At 40.4% G+C, this 19,349-nt stretch overlaps 1 protein-coding gene across 2 annotated transcripts; it reads left to right on the top strand.

Annotated features, from left to right (window-relative positions):
- The first annotated feature begins 1,750 nt into the window (after positions 1-1,750).
- On the top strand, positions 1,751-19,328 carry DIS3L (DIS3 like exosome 3'-5' exoribonuclease). 2 transcript variants are annotated; one of them, XM_067305706.1, is made up of 17 exons: positions 1,751-1,880; positions 4,132-4,285; positions 5,138-5,266; positions 5,922-6,057; positions 7,036-7,212; positions 7,836-7,914; positions 8,899-9,078; positions 10,459-10,628; positions 11,438-11,599; positions 12,268-12,515; positions 13,351-13,443; positions 14,040-14,573; positions 15,405-15,559; positions 15,666-15,844; positions 16,341-16,486; positions 18,094-18,268; positions 18,344-19,328. In XM_067305706.1, the coding sequence occupies exons 1-17, from the start codon at positions 1,751-1,753 to the stop codon at positions 18,653-18,655; spliced, it is 3,159 nt and encodes a 1,052-aa protein (XP_067161807.1). In that variant the 3' UTR covers positions 18,656-19,328. The 2 variants fall into 2 exon arrangements, with proteins under 2 accessions (XP_067161807.1, XP_013801901.2); XM_013946447.2 differs by lacking the exons at positions 1,751-1,880; positions 4,132-4,285; positions 5,922-6,057 and having other exon boundaries at positions 5,169-5,266.
- Positions 19,329-19,349: the final 21 nt, after the last annotated feature.

Below are 19,349 nucleotides of genomic sequence, written 5' to 3'. Positions count from 1 at the left end.
GAACAATACTGGTCTCTATAGGAATATTATTTGACTTGGGGCTTTTGTGCACTCCTCACTCACCCTAGCCACGTTCCCCATCTCAGCACCCCGGGTGCTGGGAGGTGACCACGCGAAACCAGACGATCTGAGAAACGGACCCGGCGCTGCACCTGGAAGAGGCTATGAAAGACCATGATGGTTCACACACGCATTTATGCAGGACTACAGTTTAGGCACAGCAAGACAGCCTCTTCTTATTTTTCCTGGACAGAGGAACAGAAAAATTCACCATGTATCTTCACCACCACCATCTTCAGGCCACACACTCCACCCTAACAGAGGGCACATTCTTCCCATTCGCCTTCCAAGAGACACCCCAGCCACTTTTTCAGCCTTTCCTCCACAGGCCCAAATCCCCTTGGTTTTACCTCACTGAGAGAGAACCTATCCCCCCGGTTCACCCAGCCGCACAACCCGGGGCTCTAACGAAGCTCGGCCCCCGCCGGGCTCCCCCTCAGCGCTGCTCCCAGCTCCGCCTCGAGGCTCCTGCATCCCCTCAGTCCCCAGCTGCGGTTCCCAAACTCGCTCCAGCCTCCGGGCCGCCCCTCAGAGCTGCCCTCAGCTGCAGCCCCGGTTCCCTCAGCTCGCTCCCGCCTCTCCCCTCGGAGCCGCCCCGGTTCCCTCAGCTCGCTCCCGCCTCTCCCCTCGGAGCCGCCTCGGTTCCCTCAGCTCGCTCCCGCCTCTCCCCTCGGGGCCGCCCCGTTCCCTCAGCTCTCTCCCGCCTCTCCTCTCAGAGCCGCCCCGTTCCCTGAGCTCGCTCCCGCCTCTCCCCTCGGAGCCGCCCCGGTTCCCTCAGCTCGCTCTCGTCTCTCCCCTCGGGGCCGCCCCGTTCCCTCAGCTCGCTCCCGTGTCTCCCCTCGGGGCCGCCCCGTTCCCTCAGCTCGCTCCCGTGTCTCCCCTCGGGGCCGCCCTGTTCCCTCAGTTCGCTCCCGCCTCCCGTCTCAGAGCCGCCCCGTTCCCTCAGCTCGCTCCCGCCTCTCGCTTCACAGCCGCCCCGTTCCCTCAGCTCACTCCCGCCTCACAGCCGCCCCGTTCCCTCAGCTCGCTCCCGTGTCTCCCCTCGGGGCCGCCCTGTTCCCTCAGCTCGCTCCCGCCTCCCGTCTCAGAGCCGCCCCGTTCCCTGAGCTCGCTCCCGCCTCTCGCTTCACAGCCGCCCCGTTCCCTCAGCTCACTCCCGCCTCACAGCCGCCCCGTTCCCTCAGCTCGCTCCCGTGTCTCCCCTCGGGGCTGCCCCGTTCCCTCAGCTCGCTCCCGCCTCTCGCCTCGGGGCTGCCCCGTTCCATCAGTTCGCTCCCGCCTCTCCCTTGGGGCCGCCCGGTTCCCTGAGCTCGCTCCCGCCTCTCCCCTCGGGGCCGCCCCGGTTCCCTCAGCTCGCTCCCGCCTCTCCCCTCGGAGCCGCCCCGGTTCCCTCAGCTCGCTCCCGCCTCTCCCCTCGGAGCCGCCCCGGTTCCCTCAGCTCGCTCCCGCCTCTCCCCTCGGGGCCGCCCCGTTCCCTCAGCTCGCTCCCGCCTCTCCCTCGGGGCCGCCCCGTTCCCGCTGCCAGCTCCTCCGCCCCGCTCGCGCCCCTTCCCGCCCCGCCGGCTCCCCGCCCCTCGCAGGCGGCCCTGCCTCGCACGGTCGCGCCGCCTCCCGCGCCATGCGCAGCGGCCCCGGAGCGCCGGGCCGGGCCTAGCGGCCGCCGCTCACCGCCACCGCCACCGCCGCCGCGATGCAACGCACGGAGAAAGTGCTGCAGCTGCGGGGCCAGCAGGGCCGCTCGGTGCGCGTCGTGCGGGAGCACTACGTGCGCCCCGACGTGCCGTGCCGCAGCGCGCTGTGCCGCGCCGCCTGCCCGCGCGGTGAGGGGCCGCGGGCCGGAGCGGCGCGGCGGGACCGGGGCCGGGGGGCGGCGGGAGGCGGCGGCGGCCTGGAGAGCGGAGCAAGGGGCGGCGAGTGCTAGGGAAGAAAGAGTGTTGACGAGAGAAGCGGGTCGTTACAGGATTTAGCTGTAAACGGGTATTTCACGGACGGTGGTAAAAGGCTGAAGGATCGTGCACGTTTGACGCGGCGACACCCGTGGTTTTGCACTTCCTTTTTTCAAGCTCTTTCAAAAACGCATTAATTCCTGCAGGGCGGTGGTTTATAGCGTGGATTAAATTCTCTGCGTATTTGCTGAGTAGTCTTACCATGGGGCGAAGCAGTTATCTTTGAAACTTTTGTAATTCTGCATCAGCAGTTATTTTGGCTCAGTAATTAAATTTAGTTGCCCATACCTGGCCATTTCAGACATGCAAAGACTGCCAGCTTGTGCGATCTCTAGATTTCACGTTGTTTTTACATAGTGCAGTGCTGTTACGTATGTCATAGATCATCGTGTGATTGCTCGTTGATATTTCTGGGTTTTTTGTTGTTGTTGTTAAATAACACAATTTATTTGGTGCAAGAAGATAAGCGACAACTAACACAACATGTTACATGTTTAAACAAGATGTTTAAATCAGCTAGATTATCTGCTGGCCTAAGAGAAAAGGCTAAGAATTTTAACAGTTTTTCTTCTGAACTGTAGTTGACAGATGTTGTCACCTCTGCTTTGGTTTTGGATGCCTGTTGGGATGGACGCAGCAGGCAGTGCAGTATATTACTGCTGTCTAGGATGGCAGGGCAAGGTTGCAGTCACTGCTCCGTAATGGGTCTGGGAGCTGTAGAGGTGTCTTAGGTATTAATTCCTTTGGTTATGAATTCCCTAAGGATAAGTTACAGGCACAAAGCAGACCAAATTTTTGCCTTTCTCTCCATGCCGAACTTCTGGACTTAAATGTAAACTGTGCTGTGATCGGTGTCAGAATATGTCCCTTTGTGATTATTCGCGGTAACTCGGAAGTGCGGTGAACGTTCGTTTTCCCTCCTGACTCCACGTACTGTGCTGAGCAAACGTGTTTCAGGCACTGTGGGCGCCTGCCTGCGTAAATCACCTCCATAGGTGTTTTTAATAGCGTGCTGTGCCCGCTTAGTTGTTCTGACCTAGATGTGTGTGTTGGGCAAGGATAGCTTAACGTGAGCAGATTACATAAATCTTCAAGTGACATTTCACTCGTAATCCTCTTCTGAATTATTAATAAAAATTAACTTAGTTATATGTGTTCTGCCATTGTCCCTTATATACCTTCAGTGTGAGATGCAGCCACGTCTCGCTATGCAGAATTGCGCCCGCCGGATTCACGCTTCTAGGGATCAGAGTTAATAGACAGACTGACTTGTGTCAGCTTCTAAGAAATATATGAAAATAACCTGACTTGTCAGGATCTATAGACTCTGAATATAATCTGCCAGCACTATTTTAAGTCCAGCAGTTCAGTGTTTGTAATATCACAAGGGATAAATGGGCATGGAGAGAAAATGCAGTGGAGATCCCAAGAAAAAAAAGTTTATTGAGTAATCTCTGAAATATCAAAAGCAATTAATTCATTTTGGGGAATGTTTTAAATTTGTTCTGTGATGGGTTTGTTGTGATATTTTTCTGGAATATGATTAAGGGATGGAGTCTCTTTAGACAGAATTAACTATGATGGTAATAATTAGATTTGAGAACCTCTTCTCTTTACAATAGCATTGCTTTTCTCCATGCGTACCCTTATGTGTAGCCTTTTATGTACAGATACAGAAAAGAGCCTGCTGTAAGTGGATAGTGTTGAATGGTGAAGTCTGTGGAAGCAGCTTAATGGAAATATTCATGGTTCTACACCCTTTCAATAATTCCACAAAAAGATTTTCTGTGGCAGATGTATAGTTTCTCTTTTTATGTGGAAGTAGAGAAAATTGAACTGTTACTTGCACTTTTCAAATGACATCCTTTTCATCAAGAAACCAGATTTTTTTTCACTCGTTTAGATAGAATTTACACAAAATTTTTGGATCAGTGATAATAAAAGGGCTCAGTCACAAATTGTAGGAATTGTACCAGAGTAGTCATTAAAATTCTGTTCCTCAGAAAAACACATAGGTATACCTTTGAAGATACACAACTAGGTTCTCCTCACATTTGTAAGTATTTTTTAAAAAACAGTATTGCAATTGAAAGTTTAAATCTTTAAACTTTGAATTATATTTTAGATGGCAAGTTGTTGTCAGATGATGTGACTCATTATGTTGTCCCTGACTGGAAGGTGGTTCAGGATTACCTTGAGATTCTTGAGTTTCCAGAGCTGAAAGGTATTATTTTCATGCAAACAGCATGTCAAGCTGTGCAACATCAAAAAGGCCGCAGGTACTTACCCTATTATAACTTACTGTTATTTTAGATTGAAGTAAAGATATTAAGTTTGTAAAATGTGTATTTAAGCACAGTATGCTTAATTTGTTTTGAAGTCTTTCAAGTGTTTTGATATAATTTTATGAACGGGAAGGAGCTATGATTGCTAGGAATACAATGTCCGTTCTATTTTCACATGATAGGAACAATATTAAACCTATACTATTATGAACTAATCAGATGGTTTGTGACAGGAATTAAGGAGACTTTGCAGCAACAATGTTAATTTCATGTGCCAAAACCAGATTACGCTTCTGTTTTTGTTCCTGCCGTATTAAAGAATGAGGACATGTCTTTGAGAAGCGAATAATATTATATATCTTACCAGATGTTAACCTGTGTATTGCTATACCATATAAGAGTGCAATTTTTTAGGATCAAGGTCTTATATTTTTAAAGCACAAACACCTTTAAGAAATATCTTTTGTCCCAGAAGTGATAGAATAACTTCCTGAACATTTATGGCTTTTTGTGCTATGAATGGTCTCACTGGAAAAAGATTCATGTGTATCTTATCACAAATATGGTTAAAAATCTGAAGCATTCATCATAGAAGTTAAAAAAGCCTATTTACAGATGACTTTTTAGGTTTTATCATCAATGATGGAATTTAAGAATGAATGCATTTTGGGGGGGGAATTTCTGTGAGACAATGGAAAGTGATCTAATTATGAATGACAGAATTTAGTCTTACACTGTTAGAATTCTTTAGTTTTCCTTGAGTTTTTCAGCTGTATTTTCAACTGGAGTTAACATAGCATTATCAAAAGAAATCACAAGGCTGTATTTGTCTTTTTCATATTCCAGACAGTACAACAAATTGCGAAATCTAGTAAAGGATGCCCGTCATGACTGTATTGTGTTTGCTAATGAATTCCATCAGCATTCCTATCTGCCAAGAGAGAAGGGAGAATCCATGGAGAAATGGCAGACCAGGTTTGTTTTAACCAATCTAGTTTTGCACGAGGCAGTGTTGTGACATTGTGTCTAGAAATGCTAGTAGGTGTTGGATATGTAAGAGTTGGTACTCTTGCTCTACTTAGCTCTAGAATAGTTCACAATAATTGAAAGTCTGGATTGTCCTTTTGTGATTAAGAATGCATCAACATTGCTTTCTTAGAAAAATAGACAAAAATGTAATTAATTAAACCCAGTAATGATACAAATACATTGGATCAATTTAAAGTTAGACAGGCATTTTAAAGAATGCTTTAACGTAATAAATAGATAAAACACACTTTAACTGAAGTGTTAGATGTAATGTCCGATAGCCTACAAAGAGCACAGGACTAGACTCCTGGCAGTTCCAACTTGCTTTTCACAAGCTTTCACTCAGAGGAATGCTGTGTTATGTTGCAGCTGGGACACACGGGGAGTTATTGGTGAGGAAACACTTTATTTTCCCCTGTGCTCTCAGTGCTGATATAAGTCGCATAAAATTTCTTGAAAATATAAGATTTTTGCTGCTTGGTGTATATATCTCAAATGTATGCATGATAAAAACATAATCACTTTTATACAAAGCCTGGAAATGCCTGCCCAGTAGCAAATGGGATATGCCAGAAATCTTGTTCAAACTTTGCTTTTCTAGGAGCATTTACAATGCAACAGTCTGGTATTATAATCACTGCTTGGGTCAGATGCCAGTTGTTATGGTAACGGAAGATGAAGATGCTATCAGGCAGTATGGAAATGAAACGGAAGGAGTGTTTGTGATTTCCTTCAAGGTAACGTATCAGAAAAATAGAAGAAGGTTGCCTTTATGCTGCATCAAAATGGCAAAGCAAGTACATTAAACCTAATGTATAGTGCAAATCATTCTGGAGTTTACATGTAAAAATACTGCACTGCTAGCTCACGACCCCATTTTATCAAAGAAAGCAAAGATGTCAATGCTGGGAATGTCATCAAAATCAGTGGCAGTGAGTAAAACAGAATTGAGAAGGAAAACAGCAGCTCCAAGGACAGAGGTCATCTTTCTTAGGATCCCTTTTCATTGTTTTCCATGTTTTTAAAGAATTTAGTGCTGATGAACAATAATCAGTTACCTCAGCCAGCTGTCTAAATCTGTAGTGCAGGTCCATTAACAGCAGTAGCCTAAATATCCATCATATTATTCTGCCCAGTGTACTTTAGCCTTGACTATTTAGAATACTGTGATGCGCAAGAAGATAGTTCATTCTTCATTTGGTTGTTGCTCTCTGATACTGCTTGTATTCAGCAGAGTATGTGGATGAGAGGTTTGCTTCTGGCTGTGAAAGGATGTTGTCAGACCATGAACACATTTAAGAGAAACCAAAACCAGAAAGATTTACCTTAAAGTTATATGAAAATAAAAATGGTGCTGGTTGTTTTGTTTTTTTGGGGGGGGAATTTCTGTGAGACAATGGAAAGTGATCTAAATGTAGTGTACAGAATTGTATAAAAACTGTGAAAATAATAATGGGGGGCTTGTATGGGATATACTGGTGACAAAAGTTTGTGAATCTACTCTAAGATAGTATCTTAACAGTGATGTTCTTTTTGTTGTATTCAGCCAATGTATTGGGTTGAATCTGGAACAAATGTGTGGTGTTTAGAAGAGACACGTGACAACCACTCAGAAATGCTATTTGAGTATAGCACATGATAGCTTTTCAAATGAAACATTGCTAAAAGAACAGAGACCTCTCAAACCTGTTGCCTGTTTATGTATGTGCATACAGAATTACTTGGATAACTTTTGGCCTGACTTAAAGGCTGCCCATGAGCTCTTTGATTCAATAATTCAAGCTCGTCGTGAACGGGAGAGTGAAAGTCAAGAAAATAATGGAAAAGAGTATCCTGAGCACTTACCCATGGAAATACTGGAGGCTGGGGTCAAATCTGGAAGATACGTACAGGTGACTTGTTACTCAGAGAGCATACACAGAACAGTGCGCTCCTGTGGTGTGCCCCTTTCGCTTCCTGAATTGAACTGGTTAGAAGAACCAGTTATGAAGAAATATCAGTATAGCGGGAAGAGGGATAAAAAGATAATTTTGGGAAAGAAATCAAAAAAGCCAGACTAAGAGTTTGGAATAGAGGGAATGTAAAGAAGTTGGCTATTGAAGTTAGCTAAGGAATAATCAGCAAAGATACTTATTCCCATTCTTTCCTCTCAAATAGCAAGTTGCTCAGGTGATAGTCCCTGGGATTCTCAAAATATTTTTTTCACTTACTTCCCCTTGTGAGCATCCATGTTTTGTTTTTTTTTTCCTCTTGGAGAAGGAAAAATGAGAATTTGTTATTGATGATCTTCAGTTTGCTATGGATTTTTCTTCAGGTTGATATGTGATATAGCTGTAAATTGAGAAACTAGGTATGATATCAGGCATATCATCAAAGTTCAAAATAACCTACATATCAATAAAAAATACTATAATTTATTAAAAATATGTTTAAACCCCCAAATTTTCTACCTTAAAATAGGCACTTTTAAGGTGTGGCTATTTCATTTTTTTATTGGTTTATTACTTTCTTTTAGGGTATCTTAAATGTCAATAAGCATCGAGCACAACTGGAAGCTTTTGTTCGACTTCAGGGAGTTGGCAGCAAAGAAACAGGTGAAAAGATAATGAGATGATGTACTACTCAGTGATGTTTTGGGGAGAATTCCGTGTTCCATGCCAACCTACTGAGCAAAAAGTAAACTAATAAATTATCTGTGCTTACCTGAGGCCCTGTAGCTGTATCAGCTGTTCAGCTATTAAACAAGAAGATGAAAGCAGAGATACTGCAATACTAGAGTTTTCTTCATGGACCAGAAGGGATGTTGAAGATTATCCCATAGGGCCTCCTGAGAAAACAATGACCCGTGTTTCCACCTTCCCCTTTCTTAATACCTTTGGCCATAATGTTTTAGATTCAGCTGTCCTACTAATGGGTTTCTCTAGACCTCTTCTAAAGTTGAATACTGATGCAAATTGTTGTCTTTGCGCTACTCTAACTTCAGGTGTCTACTTGTGTGGTTGAAATAAGTGTTTGCATAGATGTTGGCTGGAGTAGGGAGCTGGTCACTGTGAACATAATATGCAAATTGTCTTTGGGATCAGATCGGAGCACGAGTATCCTCTTTCTGGTATGAGTTAGTAACAAATGGCTTTGCAGGAACAGTGCATTATCCTTTCACAGCTATATTCTCCTGCCTTTCAGTGATGAGAAATTTCAGATGTTCCTGTGACGGACTCTGCAGCCAAACCTTTTTTTTAAAACTTGTTTAATCTTTTAGCCTGCCCAGAATCGTGTGGCAGTGGTTTCCACAATTTAATTGTGTGTTGTGTGTTTTTAAAGCTGCTGCCTAAGAACAATGAACTCATCATAGCCTGTGAAACCTTTATCCAAGAGTTCACCTACAGAGAAAAAAAAAAGGGGGGGGGGATTTCAATTTTCTTGAAATATCAGTTGCTTGCCAATAGTCCTTTTTGGAAGAAATCATATGAAAAAATGTCATCTTCTGCAAACTGTTATTTCAGCAGAATGCTGCCAAGGTTGAAGGGATTTGAATTTTCAGCTGTTTATAATTCTGTTTCTTTTTATTTTAAATTTAGAACTTCAAAGTGACATACTTATTTATGGAGCCAGAGCTCGAAATCGTGCAATCCACGGTGATGTGGTAGCTGTTGAGTTGCTACCCTTGCATGAGTGGAAAGGAAGGACTGTTGCCCTTTGTGAAAATGAGACTGAGGATAAAACGCCTGCAGACACCACTGGTGATCCTATGCCCACAGGTAAAGTATGATACGATATTTTTTTAAGAATACCTCACTTCCTTGGTCTGAACTGTGTTGTACTCTTCATTATATAGTCCCTTCTCAGATTTCTGTGATTAATTGTCACATTTTTGCACCATAATAAATTCCAAGTGCTTATGCCAAATGAAGGTGTTCTAACATAGCTCAAAAATAAGGCCACTAGATTTTTTTTCTATATTTGAAAAAACACTTTTTCCTCAGTTTCATTCTCCGAAATAGCTGAATCATTGTACTTATCTTCCTAGAGTATTGAGTCTTCAATAGATACTGTGTGTGAAAAAATCTCATCTGAAACATTTAGTTTGATAAAGTTATTTGACTGAAAATGGGGTATTATAATGGTAAGATGTTCATCAAGGTTGACAACAGATGGTAATATCAGTCTGACTTGCAGTATTATCATAGGAAACACTTGGAGTTCAGACTTGAATGAATTGTTATCAATTTAATCACTTTATTTAAAAGAACTGCTAGTTAAGATGATGTTGGCCTAGAAGATAAAATCTTGAATACTTTGTCACCCAAACACATGCTGTCACTCTTCACAGCTCCACAAGACACTAACTGCCATTCTAATACAGACCCATTTACAGAGCATGCAGTTAAGTCATTCAGTATCACTCTTGATTATACAGAATGGTAACAACCTTCTTTTACTTCCTTGAATTCAAATAATATTCAAGACTAAAATTTTTTGTAAGTGATGAAGTATCCAGCTCCCATTACATTGTCATGCCGATGTAGCATGGGAACTTTGATTCTTATTTGAAAATGTTGCTCTACAAGTATAGCTACCTTCATGATGTCTTTTGAGTTTGCTGAGGTTAGTTAAATGTTTTAGGAGATTAGTTCTTCTCTTCCTGCAGTAAAATGCTGTATGATTTTGGTCTTTGCTATTAAAAAGTTTCTGTATTTTTTACTAGAATTCGCCACATTTCAGTAGAAGACTCTGGGAATCTCCCTGTATATTTTATGTACTTCTATCAATTTCAATGTATAAAATAGGTAACTCTCCTTTAAAATGAAGGGCATTGCATAAATAAAAGCTCATTATAATCTGGCTGTGCCAATGGTAATTTATAACAAACTCACTGATTTTGAGTGAAACACATGCGATTCTTGAGTAGTGCAGTAGTCATCTAAGTGCTATCTACATTGCATTAGACCCCAGTCTAATGCAATAGACCTATGACCAATGCAGTCTGCATACCATATCTTGTTAGCGATTGTAATGTAGATTTGTACACACCTTAGTTCATATAACAAAATAATGAATCCTCTATACCTTGCACATATTTGCTTTCCTGTTCCTATTTAACTATTTAATGTATAGCCACCAATGTTTCTTATTAAAAGGCAAAGTCATTGGGATCATTCAAAAGAACTGGAGGGATTACGTGGTCACTTTCCCCTCCAAAGAAGAGAGCCAGTCCCAGGGCAAAAACGCTCAGAAAATCCTCGTTACACCTTGGGACTACAGAATTCCCAAAATCCGGATCAGCACCCAGCAAGCTGAATCGCTACAGGTAGTTTGACATGAGTGTTCCTCTGTTTTGTATTCCTTTATAATTGTACAGGTTTCATATACTCTAATGAAATTTTCCACAGCAAAAAGAGGGGTAAAACTATTGATAAAGTTAAGTCTGCCAGAGCAGTCCGAGTCCTACCTTGAAAGAATGTGTTCAACACCTGTCAGAACTGCATCACCTTCAGGTATTAAAGCTTATTTGACTTCTGAATTTGGGCCACTATCCAGGTACCCTAGCATTTATATAATACTTGCTTTGTTTTTTCTGATAAATTAGGGGTCATATTGGGCTTATAAATTGTAATAGCTCTAATGATTTTATTGGATTTGTGACTATATATAACTTTGATGAAAGTACTAAGGAGAGCTTTCCAACAAATGGATAATGAATTATGGTAATTAGCCTGCCATTGCTGTAGAAAGAAAAAAAAAATTTTGTTCATTCCTTGATGCTTTTACTTTGTAATGTTGAATACTTCTTCGCAGCCAAGAAGTAAATTCCAACTATCTCTTCTCTGATAAAAGAATAAGAAAATGTGTGTACGTCTTGGTTTTGCTTTTATTTTTTTGTACTTCAAGATATAGGTTGTCTATATAATGAGCCCAAATGGGTCTTTGATGAGGAAAGAAGTGTAATTCTCAGCATCTATTTGCATATTTCTCATTGTGGGTTTCTTTTTCCTTTCTATAAAAATTTTAGAGTTGCCAGTCTCTTTGGATTGCAGTGTTTGCCCCTCAGTGAGTATTTATGTTGATTACTTATCAGGAGCAGATTGCAGTTCTAATAGAAGAATTGTCTTGCTGCAGGAGTATAGAGTTGTTGTGCGTATTGATTCTTGGGAATCAACATCCCTATATCCAAATGGACACTTTGTGAGAGTTTTAGGAAGAATTGGAGATCTCGAAGGGGAAATTGCAGCTATTCTCGTGGAGAACAGCATTTCTGTTGCCCCCTTTTCAGAAATCCAGGTTAGTGTTTGTGATTAGGCACATTCTTTTCTGTTGATTTTCAGGGTCGTGTTCCTCAGAAAGAGGAACTCTATTACAGCTGAGGGAGTTAGTTGCTCACAGATTTTTGAAAGCTGGAAACTATGTACAGAATATTTTTTTAATATTACTTTTGCATGTCAGTAGTGGTTCTATAGATAGTATGAATTTTCAAGTCAAGAGTGATTTTAATATGATCTGTTCACTATGGGGAGAAAATTGCAAACTCTTAATTCTAATTTGAGATCAAGTTTTAAGATAATGTTGTCTTTAATCTGTGTTCATGGTAAGGGCCTAGACCTAATGAAATCATCGTAAATCCCTTTGTCTTCAACTGGGTAGGGACCAACTCTCACAGAAAAGATGAATGTAAAAACCCAAAATATACTGTTGATGTTTGCCAGAGCTGCAGTATCACTACAGTAATATCAGTTGTTCATAATATGTGTAGCATTCTTTTAGATTGTTTCGTACTTTCTGTAAAGTAAATGACTTGGAAAATGCAAAGAAGAATTTGTCCAGAATTAAAAAGTACAGTGACACAAAACTATTGACGGAGTAGAAAAGGAAAAGCTAATTATATCTAACTCGTAACTTCCCTTTTTTAGAAAAGATATTACTGTATGGTCATTGATAATGTTTTTGTACAGATGAGCGAAATGCCTGTGAGTTCTTCAAAGAATCCATGGAAAGTGAATCCAGAGGAGGAACAAAAACGTGTTGACTTGAGAGATACACACTTGATATTCAGCATTGACCCAAAAGGCTGTGAGGATGTGGATGATGCACTATCCATTAGAACTCTGCCTAATGGGAATCTAGAGTTAGGTGTCCACATTGCAGATGTAACCCATTTTGTGGCAGTAAATTCTTACACTGATGTTGAGGCCAGAGCAAGGTAACTTATTTTCTAAAAATTATAAAATGTATGGAGCTTGGAAGTTTGTAGTGCTGCTCTAAGGAAACATTGAGAAGTCTATTATTTCTCTTGAAAGAGTTCCTGACCATGGAAGCAGCTTATAAAAATATATACCTGCTAGTATTCTGCTTGTATTTGGATAAAGTAGGCTTGCTGGAGAAGAAACTTTCTGACATACTGCCTTACCTTTTTACTCTGACATTGCTCCTTTCCACGAAGTCATGGTTTAAGTTAATCTTTCCTTAATCACCCATGTTTGCTTTATATTCTTCATCATTTATGATTTAAAGTATTTACAAATTGTTTATCGGCATTCCAAAGGGGATGAATCTTTCCACAGAACACAGAACACCAAACGGAAAGAATCTTATATTAATCTAATTCCAGGGGTATTCTTCAAGGCAGGCTCTATTTTGTTTTAATATGCCAGATATTCAGTCATTTTTTATTATTTTCATTGATTTTAATTTAAACTGCTGAATCACTTTATTAAATGTATTACTTTTTGTAGATGCAAACTTCATAGCCAGCAGAGATGTTTGGTATAGCCATTAAGTAACCCGTTCTTAGTTGAGCATGCTTTGTACACCCTTAACGCTGCTCTTAATGGACGCTGAAGATAAAATTAAGCCTGTTCTATACAAATAGTTATTTAAATAATTTGACTTCAGTACTGCAAGTGTGTGTTGTGTAAGAATAACCTTTTAAAGTCATGCCACGTGTCATGTTTTGCTGAAGCTGTGTTTATACTGCTTGGGAAATATGCATCCACGAGTGCTTGTCAGAAGAACAGTGTATGTGCTTTATTCCTCAGGGCAACGACTTACTATTTAGCAGACCGTCGTTACGACATGCTGCCCTCCATCTTGAGTGCTGACATATGCTCTCTTCTTAGTGGAGTTGATAGGTAAGGTTTTGTAGTATTCATGAGGAAAGAGATTTTTACAAGTAATGTATTATCATTAGCAGTCTCTCTAGCAACTGTGTGTATTTTTTGCATTGTTACTAAATCCTGAAGTGAAGAGTAGCCATGTGAAAGGTCAAATTTTCTACTGTTGCCCTATTCTTCAAACATGCTGTTACTCCATTTTGCAATTTAAAGGGTTGGTTGACTGGCTGACATGAGGATGTACAGGGTACAGATATAGTCATAGTGGACACATCTGGCTGAGATAATAAAATAAAAATGAATTAAAAATACAACTAGAGCAGTGAAACTGCTTTAAAACAGATGTGGCCTTATATTTTTAGGTAACTTGCCTCAGCAAGTAGATTGATAATACTGCTGACATAACTGGTCCTCATTTATTGAATATGTGGTACTGAAAGGCAAGTGCATCAGTGGCATTGCTGAGCACTAATTTGCTTAATGAAGAAAAAATGTAAAATGTAAAATATAAAAGAAACAGAAAGCAATCTGAAAAATTGCAACAGTTCAATGGGCTTGAAATGCTACTTTAAGGCAACCAGAACTGTTTATAGTATTCTGATTTTATCTTTAAGGTATGCTGTAAGTGTCATGTGGGAACTAGATAAAGAGTCGTATGAAATCCTGAGCGTCTCCTACAACAAAACCATCATTCGGTCTGCATACAAGCTAGTCTACGAAGCAGCACAAGGATTATTAGATGGAGACACAAGTGCTGTTGGTGATATCCTGGAACTGAAAGACTTGGATGAAAGAACTAGACAAAAGAAGTTGACTGAACTGGTCTGGGCAATATCAAAATTGACTGATATAGCACGACATGTTAGGGCTAAGCGGGACAGCTGTGGTGCTCTGGAGCTGGAAGGGGTAGAAATCAGAGTGCAACTGGATGATAAAAAAAATATCCATGATCTCATCCCCAAGCAGCCGCTGGAGGTACACAAGACTGTAGCAGAATGTATGATTCTTGCCAACCATTGGGTGGCAAAAAAGATTTCAGAAAATTTTCCTCATCAAGCTTTGTTGCGTCAACACCCTCCACCACGACAGGAGTTTTTTTCTGAACTTCGAGAATGTGCCAGTGCCAAAGGTTTCTCAATAGACACACGGTATCTTTTACTGCTTACCTTAAGTGCTTCAATTAAACTTAAGCAATTAACTATTTGGGTATAATTGTTACAAGCCATTACAATTCTGACTACCAGTGTTAATAGACACTGCATAGCAGTTCTTAAAATTTTTACCATAACCTTTCAGTAAGTGGGAGATGATGTTCTAAACAGAAAATGTCAATACCTGAATAATTTTGGACACACCAAATACAATTTGTTTGGTCAATCTGTAACAGTTAAACTGTGTAATGGCCTTGTTTGTACCTTATTCCCCATAATTGTACTCTGAGAGAGTCCTTGTTTGAATCAAGGAAATTCAGTGGAATATAATAATTTTAAAAGCTGCAACATCATTTAGAATTTGTTTGTATGTCAAGATACTATGGAAAGGCTGTAAGCCTCACTCATCACATCGGGAGGCATCATTTCTGGACTGCAAAGAGTGAAGGGCATCAATAATGTGTCCTTTTGATTTGGATGTCCCCTTTTCCCTTCCACCATTTGTGGTCTTCTGTACAGAAGGGTTTGTAGATCAGCTCACCATCTGCTTTGTGCTGCAGAGAAGTGGATTTTGCTCAAATCCTTCTTGCTCCTCCCAGTCACAGGAAGCAAACTTATAGCTGAAAACTGGCTTTTTGTCCAAACATTGTTCTAGAATACAGCTATTACTAAACTGTGTTGGAAGTATCATCCTGCTTGTCATTGATATTTTTATATTAATAATGATTAATAATTTTTAATGTGCTTCCATACGTTATTTTTAACTGCATGCTGTCATGATAGGGGTAGCATAATTGTCTTCAGAATTAACAATCTCTTTTTTGACAGGTCTAACAAAGCATTGGCTGAGTCCCTGGATAAAGCAGATGATCCCCAGGATCCAATCATAAATAAACTGTTGCGATCTATGGCCACTCACGCAATGTCTAATGCATTGTACTTCTCAACTGGTTCTTGTCCTGAAGGAGAGTTTCATCATTATGGTATCCTGTCACTTGCTATTTTTTATGCTATTCATATTATTACTTCTGAACTGCTGGTGGATTTGTGATTGTTTTTCCTTATCACTGCTTCATTTTTTATTTGCAGGACTTGCCTTAGATAAGTACACTCATTTTACTTCTCCAATTAGAAGATATGCTGATATTGTTGTCCACAGACTGCTGATGGCAGCCACTCTGAAGGAAAGTAAAGGAGATGTTAAGGATAATGTATTCAGCAATAAGGATCTTGAGGAACTGTGCAGACACATTAATAACAGAAACCGGGTAAGATGGTCATTGTGCCTGTCTTTGTATGTTTGGATGCTGTCCAGTGCAACAGGATACCAGTCCTGACTGCAGCTTTGGGGTACTACAATAACACAGTATCCCTTCATTTTTATTTTAATGTTAAAATGTTAAATTAACAACAAAAGGAGTTCAGAGAAAATTGGGAAACGTCCATTTTGTCTCACAGGCAAAAGATGAAAATTGGGAAGTTGAGCATGCAAATGTTGCATCCAACTGCATGAGAAAATTGTGCAATTTATCAAAAAATAACTGAAGAATGCAGTGAATATTTTTTTACTTAAATATCTGTTTTCTTCTGATAGTAACAGTGACTTCCTACTTCACCTGTACTACAAGTAGGATTTCCTTTTGGATATGATTTTTTTTTAGAGGGCATGTAGGGGAATAAGGCATGGAAGAAAGAAACTATAAAGATCAAAGGCAAACGAGCTTTTTAGAATTTTCAGTTGTTTTGTCTTCTTTTTTTGTGCAGGCAGCCCAGCATGCTCAGAAACAGTCTACTGAACTCTTCCAGTGCATGCACTTCAAAGATAAGACCCCTGAAACAGATGAGCGCTGCATAGCAGATGGTGTTATTTACTCAATTCGAACAAATGGTGTGCTGGTTTTTGTACCAAGGTAAGTTGATTAGAGCTTGGAGTGAGTTTAAAAATAAGACATATGTGTTTGGGGAATGCTGTGAGGACACCTCTGGCCCTTGAGAAAGGAAGCATTTATAGCGTGGCTTGGTGTTGACTGATGACTGCATTTAAAATTTTTGTCATAAATCACAGGCAGCGCTTTTCTATGACATGACTCTGAAAAAGAGTTCCCCTGAGGGCAACGAAAGACTATACTGTCCAGTATGTATTTATTTCCTACAGTGAAAGGCTGTCTGATCATCTGCCATTAGATGAGGTGTGTTTTTTAAACACTGTAGCAATTTTTTGCCCAAGCAGCTGTTAAAGCAGAATAATGATTGGAATATTTATTACCAAGGATTTTTTTTATCGTAGAAAATGATTAGTTACCTAAAGAAAAGGCATTTTTAAACTTTATCTTTACCCACATCATAAAGCCGTGCATTCCTCAGCCCTCTTTTACTTCAGTAGAGACAGAAGTCTGTGTGGGTTGGGAACACCTGAAAGAGATGCTCCTGGAACCTTGCAGACAGCAAGAAAATGTACAAGAAATGTTTACATGGTGCTGTTTAAGGCCGTTAAGCTTTTGTTAAGGGCCTGTATCTCAGCTGCCTCCAATTTATCCAAGCAGAAAGCAGTTCTTTGCATGAAGGTAACAGTGTATTTTAATTTCTAAGCTTTGAAAAAAAATTTTTTTTTAAATATACTACACGTATTCTGCTTATGTTATAAATTGATGAGTGAATGGTGTAAGGAAGATCTCGTAGCTATAGAACTAGGGAGCACTACTTCTCCCATAAGCCTTTCCCTCAAGCTGCAGGGAAAGAGCTACCTTTCCCTTTCCCTTATTGGCTCTGGACAGTTATATTTTGGAGTAGTTTTATGGTTTTCCTGTTTGTGAATTCTGGGTAGCAACGCTGCCTGTCCTACTAGCTAAGGATTAAAAGAAACATAAGAACTTTCCTTAAAAAGCAAAAGACATCAAAAAGAAAGATATTCTATAGGTATGTGAGGTAAGGCAAACATTGCATGAATACCAGGGACTTCCATGAATACTTCAGTCCTGCAAACGGACTGAGCATGGATATAAAGTGGCTCTGTGTAGGCCTGTCAACTCTAGCACTGCGGGTGGCTTAGCTTGGATACACGGACGAAGATCCAGAACCTCCCCACTCAAGTAAGGCTTCCTTTCAGAGAACTCAGTGCCAACACTGTGCTGCACTTCAGTAACTTTTCATAGAGGACTGTTTCCTTACTGCACTCTCTGAAATAACCTGTAGTGCTGGTATTCTTCCATTATCCAGGCTCCATCCAGTGCATAGATAATGGATCACTGACTCTATTTTACTTTTGCTTCACTGCTTTCCAAACATCTCAGTCACTATCTTCATGCTGTGACTCTTTCACATAGTATAATTCCCCCCCCCACCCCAGAATGCGTATCAGTGTCCCTTAAGCAGGGCTGTAAGACTACAAGGTTTACCCCTTTATGTTGTTGCTTTTATATAAGCCTAACTGGCTTTCCTTTGGTTTCAAAATTAGTAAGAGAACTGATAAGAGTGAAAATTCTTAAAAGTCTCCATCTGCTCATCTGCTTTCTTGTAGATATGGAATTAAAGCTGCCGCGTATATGAAAAACAAAGAAGGTTTAGTCATCTCGTGTCAGCGTGACAGCAGCTGTGAGTGGAAGCCTGGTTCACTTCATCACTTTCAGAACAAAATTACTTCCACTACAACTACTGGAGAATCCGTTACATTAAGCCTATTTGATCACATTACAGTGAGTATTTAATTTGAAGGAAGTAAAAGCAAATAGCATGATGAGAAATAAAATAATTTGTATATTGCTTTTAAGGTGAAAATACTTGTGCATACTTCCCGCTGCCATGCTGACACGATCAAACTTGAAATAATCAGGAATGCACCATACCAGACTTTAGACACAGAGGTTTCCCAGAAGAATTCTAATGTGGCGAAATCTGAATTAGTAAAAGAAGTCAGTCAGTCTGCAGAGGAAGCCCAGCGTGCTCAAGAAAAAGCAAGAGTTGAGGTGATTGAGGAAGAATATCAGGAGTATTGCCAGACAAAGGGAGCAAGCTTATACCAGCTGCTGGAAGAGATTAGGGATTTGGCTCTATTGGACATTTCAGCTGACATCAGAACTTGAACTATAACCTATCACCATCTGCTTCTTGGTATTCTTGTTCATACTCACTTTGTAAGATTTTAAATTTTTTAAAAAGCAATATATTTAAGTCTTCAAGTCATATTAATAAGAAACTAAATGTCTATTTTTAAATATTATTTTTGATTATGAACCTGTATAACTTTTAAAAAGGTTTTATACATGATAAATCTCATCTACCAGACTAAAGAGTGTGGTGAATTATTTTAAATATAATTCAAAAAAGTTGACTTAAGCAATTATCTCCAAGTGTTCTCCCTAAATTAAGTTCTTAAAACCTAAATATTTTCTTGCTAATGTCATCCTCGTTATTACAGCCATTTTCTTAACTCATAACTAAAAGCATGTATATAGCTAACTCATTTACACTAATCCAGAATGCAGAACCTTTGTTTATTGCAACTAACATACACATCCCCCAACTACACATGTAGCGTAAATTACCTCCTGATGAAATGAAGTTATTTCATCAGCTGTAATTGTGACTCTTGTCCTAAGTTAAGTGTAGTATTGCAAAGGGGATGAAACAGAACTTCAAGAGGGAGAGCAAGACCAGCTGAAGTAGGAAAGATAACTACATCTCCTTACAAGAACATGCTTTGGCTTTGATGGAATCAGTTATCTGAAGAGGTTTGACTTGCATCATGGATCTTGAATTTGCAGTGGTTATAGCTTA

Source organism: Apteryx mantelli, chromosome 15 (assembly GCF_036417845.1).
Source record: "Apteryx mantelli isolate bAptMan1 chromosome 15, bAptMan1.hap1, whole genome shotgun sequence".
Lineage (NCBI taxonomy): Eukaryota > Metazoa > Chordata > Aves > Apterygiformes > Apterygidae > Apteryx > Apteryx mantelli.
The sequence above is the reverse complement of the archived record's forward strand: the minus strand, read 5'-3'. Positions and strand labels throughout refer to the sequence as shown.

Coding starts and splice junctions, on each gene's coding strand:
- DIS3L (XM_067305706.1), top strand. CDS start 1,751: ATGCAACGCACGGAGAAAGTGCTGCAGCTGCGGGGCCAGCAGGGCCGC. Junction 5,267..5,921: donor ATGGAGAAATGGCAGACCAG/GTTTGTTTTAAC, acceptor TTGCTTTTCTAG/GAGCATTTACAATGCAACAG. Junction 11,600..12,267: donor CCCCCTTTTCAGAAATCCAG/GTTAGTGTTTGT, acceptor GTTTTTGTACAG/ATGAGCGAAATGCCTGTGAG.